At 38.6% G+C, this 6331-nt stretch overlaps 1 protein-coding gene across 2 annotated transcripts in view; it reads right to left on the bottom strand.

Annotated features, from left to right (window-relative positions):
• The window catches only part of GNRHR (gonadotropin-releasing hormone receptor), a 31723-nt gene extending 25985 nt beyond the window's left edge, over window positions 1-5738 (bottom strand). The window contains exon 1 of one of the 2 annotated variants that reach the window (XM_006874814.1): window positions 5214-5738. In XM_006874814.1, coding sequence (XP_006874876.1) covers window positions 5214-5735 — 522 coding nt within the window. In that variant the 5' untranslated portion in view covers window positions 5736-5738. The remainder of the gene's footprint in view (window positions 1-5213) is intronic. The other variant, XM_006874815.1, reaches the window with a different exon arrangement.
• Between the last annotated feature and the right edge of the window lie 593 nt (window positions 5739-6331).

The raw sequence follows: 6331 nt of genomic DNA, 5'->3' as shown, positions 1-6331 counted from the left end.
TATCATATATTTTTTCATTGCCATGATTACAATCCCCTCTATGCATCATCAAACAACCAAAGGATACACCCTGCAAGCCTGCCCCTCAGTCATCAGCACACAGCCCCTCTCCTTGTCTGGACCTAGAGTCCCCAGCTGCTCCATCTCTCCACATCATTGTCTCTGCCTCCATCTCTGGTGTCACTGCTTCTCTGGGTAAGGTCCCGCACTCTGCTTTTCTCACTTGATGGTCCCAGGGGCTTCTGCTCCTGGACTGCAAAGTCAACCACTCCCCTCCTTTTGCTACACAATGGCTACCTTTACATTTCCAACCCTTACGGTCAGTCCTGACAGCAATTATTCACTATTGAACCACTAGAGTCTTATCCCCATCTCCTTTTATCAGCTCTGCCCAGACAGATTGGGTACTACTCAATGGAGAGTCTACCTTCCTCGGTGCCCTCTGGATCTAGGCTTCCTCTTCAAAGCTTGTAAGCCAGTCACTTCTTGCCTTTGTAGCCACCCCCATTTTGGATAGCCAATGTCCAAGTTGACCATCCCTGTCTACCTTGTGTATGGAGTTGGTGGGAATGATATTTGCTGTAAAGATTTGTTCCCTCTTTTGAGCTACTGAATCCATAGGTATAGGTCAAGTTCATCAAATTTTATCAGATTACTTTTTTCCCTCTTCTTTCTTCTTCTAGTCAAGTTCTGATCATCTGGCCTTTGAAGCCAGGTGAAGTGGGTATTATCTGCAAGTGTGGGTGTTCTTGTGCATATTCCCTCACTTCTTATCAGCTGAACACTTCATTGTCCACTCTAGCCCTCTGTGACTATGTCACCATCTCTGGGCCCAGGAGTCCCCATACTTGTCATACTTCTGGCCAACCAGGTCTCCACCTGGGTTCACAGGAGTCTATCGAATGTGGTCAGATTTAGCTCACAACTTCATTGCTCTTTTTCCCTCACTTCCCCTTATCCGTGACCAACGTGGTCATCAGTCAGACTGCATGCCTGCTCATGTATTCCCCTTGAATCTTAGTCTTGGAAGGAGGTTTGCCCTGAGGGGATGCAACCACTTGCCTTGATGGCTCCTGGACGAGCTACTTGCTTGTTCTTGTAGTAGTCAGACTGCCATTATTGTTTTGGCTTTTTCCTGTCGGTTTTTCTTTCAAGAAGTACCTTCTGTTCTTCTAGCGACTCCAGGCTGGTTTGCATGTCCTTTCAAGTGGAGATTTCCCACCCCAGAAGATTCTGGATGGGGTTCAAGATTCCACCTATGGTCTTATGCAATGCATAGGCTCTGCAGGAAGGCTCCTTCACTGAGCAAGTTATAGCCCCATTTTAGGTATTCCAATCTGACCTTGTTTTGACTGATGCTTTTCCACCATCTCTTTCCACAGATATAGTCAATTTGATTTCTATGTATTCCATCTGGTTAGATCCTTGTGTATAGTCCTCTTTCATATTGCTTGAAAAAGATATTTGCAATGAAGAGGCCATTGGTCTTGCAAAAATCTATCTCCAGAATCACTTCTATCACCAAGGTCATATTTTCAACTACTGATCCTTCCTTTGCATCCCTGTTACTAGTAATTATCAATGCAGCTTGATTGCATGTTTGATCAAGTTCAGACTGAAGAAGCTGGTAGAATTCTTCAATTTCATCATCATTGGCTTTTGTGGTTGTTGTGTAAATTTGAATACTAGTGTATTAACTGGACTTCCTTGTAGGTATATAGATATTATCCTAGCATAGCCAGCATTGTACTTCAAGATAAATCTTGAAATGTTCTTTTAGATAATGAATAGAATGCAATTTATTTTCATTTTGCCATTCCTGGCATTTATGGTATTGTAAACTATGTGATTTTCAGACTTGAAGTGTTCAGTACCTTTTCATTTCATGCTATCGATGTTTATGCATTCTAATTTCTTTTTGACAGTTTTCAATTTTTCTAGATTCACACTTCATACATTCCATGTTCTGATTATTAATGGATGTTTACAGCTGTTTCTTTTCATTTTATTTGTGCTCCATCAGCTAATGAAGGTCCGGAAGGCTTTACTCCATTGTCATCATCTTGATCAACTCTACTTTGAGGAGGCAGGTCTTCTGCACCTTCCAATCTGAGCAGATCATCTTCTTTCACTATATTTGACAATATTCTGGTGCTCTTTAGCATATTTCAATATTGACTATTCTTGTGCTATCTGACTGTGCTCCATGGCTATTCATCAGGTGTTTAGTGACTAAATATTTGGAATAATCCATCTCTCCTTCTTTCTAATCTGTCTTAGTCTGGAAGCTCAGCTGAAACCTGTCCACCATGGTTGACCCTGCTGGTATTTAAACAATGGTGGCATAGCTTCCTGAATCACAGCACCATGTAAACCACCACAATATGACAAAATGACACACAAATGTAGAAATCTATGGTACCTCTTATTCATTTATTTATCCAAACAATATTTAATTTTTTTCTTGGTTTCTTATTAGATACTGTGTTGCTGTTGTTATTGTTAAGGCTGTTGAGCTGATTCCAACTCATCGTGACCACTAATATAGTTTATGAGGCTTTAAATCTTTGTGGGAGCAGAAAAGCCTCATCTTTCTCCTGTGGACTGGATGAAAACTCTAACCTCAACCTTGTGGTTCACAGGCTAGTGTTTATCCTACAGAGGCACCACACTCCCTAGTAGGTACTGATGTTGCTGTTTTCAAGAGCCTTCGAGTCAGTTCTGACTGATAGCAACCCTGTATAGGGTTTCCGAGGAGCATCTGGTAGCTTTGATTTACTAATAACATTGTAGTTAGCAGCCCAGTGTTTATTAGGTACTGTACTGTTAAGTGGTGTTGAATTGGTTCCGACTCATACAGACCCTGCATACAGTTTCCAAAGAGTGGCTGATGGGTTTGAACTACCAACCTAGTGGTTAGCAGTCTAGTGCTTATCCTACAATACCATACCAAGAATCTTTAGATACTGTTTGTTATTGTTGTGAAGTGTTGTCAAGTCAATTTCGACCCATAGCGACCCTGTATAGGGTTTCCAAGGAGCAGCTGATGAGCTTGAACTGCTGATCTTGCAGTTCAAACGGCTTTGCAGTCTGGTGCCACAGTGCCACACCAAGACTCCTTAGGTACTGTAGATACTATAAGCTGTGACTATAAGCCATACTGCCAAAGCCAATCAGGAAAACATAAATATAGTTAGAAATTTTATGACAAATAAATAGTATTCTATGTGTTCAAAGGAGAAAGGTTGTTTTCAACCTCATGTGTTACAGCTAATTAAAAAATATTTTTCTCTAGAGAAAATAAAACATTCCAGTTTTGTGTGTCTTTTCTTTATAGTCCTTATATTGTACCATTTAGATATGAGGTGGGTTATAGCTGTTTCTCTAAGAACTTAAAATGTAAAATAGTTAAATCTATATTTCCCCTTCTAAGAAATTTCAGTTTCAGCTCTCTAATGTCTTGCACAGCATGGGAGATGATTAAAATAAAATTTTTTTTCTAGCCACTTGTGAAGCTCAGAATGTACATATTAATTCCTTTTTTGTGTTGTTAGGTGCTGTCAGGTCAGCCCTGACTCATAGTTATCCTATGCACAACAGAAGAAAGCATTGTGTGGTCTTTCGCCAACCTCACAATTCTTGCTACATTTAAGTCCATTAAATATTCTGGTGGTTTTCATATTGTTTTTATTTTCTGGCACTATAGCTGACAATGTTCTGTTATTCATAAGGTTTTCAGTGGCTAAGTATTCAGAAGTAGTCTGCCTCTTCTTCTTCCTACTCTGTCTTATTTTGGAAGTTACACTGAATCTGTTCACCATGGGCGACCCTGCTGTTATTTAAAATACCAGTGGCATTGCTTCTAACATCACAGCAACACTCAAGCTACCACAGTACAACAAACTGACAGACGAGTGATGGAATTCCTTTCTGTAGAGGTCAGTTTTTGCAGTATCTTAGTTAACTCCATCTTTAATTGCTGACATTTACAAGCATTATTGTTGTTGTTGTTAAGTGCCTTGAGTTGCTTCCAACTCATAGCATTCCTGAATAGGGTTTTCAAGGAGTGGCTGGTGAGTTTGAACTGCTGGCCTTGTGGTTCAAACTAACCTTGTGGTCCAGTGCTTTACCACACAGCTCCACACCAAGACTTCACAGAGATAACTTATTCATCTGTTATTAAATATTTTTTTTACTACTTGCAAGAATTTGTCCTTTTCTTCAGAGAATTGAAAGTTGAAAAGTTTCTGAAGGTAAATTAGTTTGATGAAGTCAATCTGGAGAAGTGTCATTTGAAAGGGCCAGTGTGTACACTAACAACCATATAGTTTTACTAACAAGTTGCTACAATCCAGCCTATCTCCAGAAAACCTCCAGCCAACCTCAGGGAAGTAATCAAATTTCCCAAAATGCAAGATTTTCTACTTTCCTCCTTATTCAGTCCCACCCAGTTGTAGTGCAAAACAATGTATCAATCAGGAATGATTTTCCCTAAACTGCAGTGAGAATCTCTGATTGTTAAATGCTTAATGTACTGGGCTACTAACTGGAAGGTTGGAGGTTTGAGCTTACCCAGAGGTGTCTCAGAAGAAAGAAGGCTTGGAGATCGCCTTCTGAAAACTCAACCAATGAGAACCTATGTAATGCAGTTCTACTGACACACAAAGAGTTGCCTTGAGTTGAAATCCATCAATGGCAACTGATTGCTTGTTTAAACTGTAATGACAGAATTCTAAAAGTGTCCCATTAACAAATCTCAAATTAGACAAGATATAACTAATTGCTACCTATGCAGACCCCATAGTTCTTAAAAATTCTTTTATTTAGCCATTAAGTTCATGTCAACCAGAACAAAAGGAAAAATAAATGGAAGAAAAGAAAGAGATAACGATACATTTTTAGAAGAGTTATGTTTTTTGGGAAGCATTTACTATTTATCAGAAATTATGGTAGATACATATAACAAATTATTAAACCATAACAAAAGCCCTATGAAGTAGATATTCCCTCGTTTTATAATTAAAAGATTTGAACCCCAGGGAATTAACTAATGTTCCCAAGATAACACAGCAGAGCCAGTATCAACTCTCTCTGACATCCAGATCCTAAGATGTTAAAGATAATATAATACTACTTCTAGCAAGAACTTTACTCAAGTTTAGGTAGGAAATCTGTACTTTTCACATCCTAGCCAATTTATAAATAATGTTTACCTGTGGTCCAGCGAAGACACAACTGAGGATCCATGCAAGGCTGATCATGGACTGTCTAAGCTTACTGTAGCGTTTCATAGCTATGGGTTTTGTGATGGCCAGAGAGCGATCCAAGCTGATCACTACCATCATAAAGGCTGGAGAATACATAGAGAAGAGCTTCAGGTAGCTGAGAACTTTGCAGAGGAACTCCCCAGCATACCACTGAACAGTAATGTTCCACATTCCATCCAATGGCATGACAATCAGAGTCTCCAACAGATTGCCTAAGGTCAGATGTTTTAAAAGCACCTTCATTCTTGAGAGCTTTTTCCCTTTCTCTTTCTTTTGAGTCCACTTCTGAAGTTTCAACAAGAAAGAAGCATTAAAAGTTGTGGAAAGTAGAAAAAGGAAGAAAGTAGCTGTCACTCGAATCTTTCCAGACAAGGTCAGGGTGGGAAGACTGCCCTGTATCAGCGGGATGCTGTTGTTGATGACTGAGCAGTGATTTTGATTCTGTTCAGGAGAGACACTGCTTGCCATATTTCCCGATTGATGAAGCGTTAGGACATGCATTTATAGTACTTCAGATGTTTTATTGTAATCAAACCCAAAGTCCTGTTTTATTTCTGCCTTCTTTGGATAGAAACGTCATAGGTACAGATTTTTGTCATATTTTGTCTCTGAGATACTTTGGACTCAATGCAAAAGATCAAGGTGAACTTGTTTTGAGGGCTTAAAATGCACAGTGCTAAAAAGATCATGATAAAAACATTCTGAAGGCCAAATGTAACAGTAGTGCTTCAGCAGATGGCTTGGTTTTCACAACGTTTTTTCTAAGTGAAGGACAGTGAAGCCTAATTCGCTAATGGCATTATTAAAATAAACCTAATGAAAAGATTTTATTCTAAAAACTATTTTAATTGTTAAGGTTGTCAAACAGACATATAGAAATAAAAATGAAAAAAAAAAAGCTTAAAATAATTGATTCAATTAAAATATATGAGCTTAAGAAACTAATGCATTTCTCCAAAACATTTTTGGTTTTCCTTTTCAGATATACAATAAACATTTAAACACTAGACAAATGTTTTCACTTAAAACTAATTTTTAGAAAATATCAAAATTAACATTTAATA

This window comes from Chrysochloris asiatica, unplaced genomic scaffold, assembly GCF_000296735.1.
Source record: "Chrysochloris asiatica unplaced genomic scaffold, ChrAsi1.0 scaffold00303, whole genome shotgun sequence".
In the NCBI taxonomy this organism is placed as follows: Eukaryota; Metazoa; Chordata; class Mammalia; order Afrosoricida; family Chrysochloridae; genus Chrysochloris; species Chrysochloris asiatica.
This window is presented reverse-complemented; position numbering and strand designations above follow the sequence as displayed.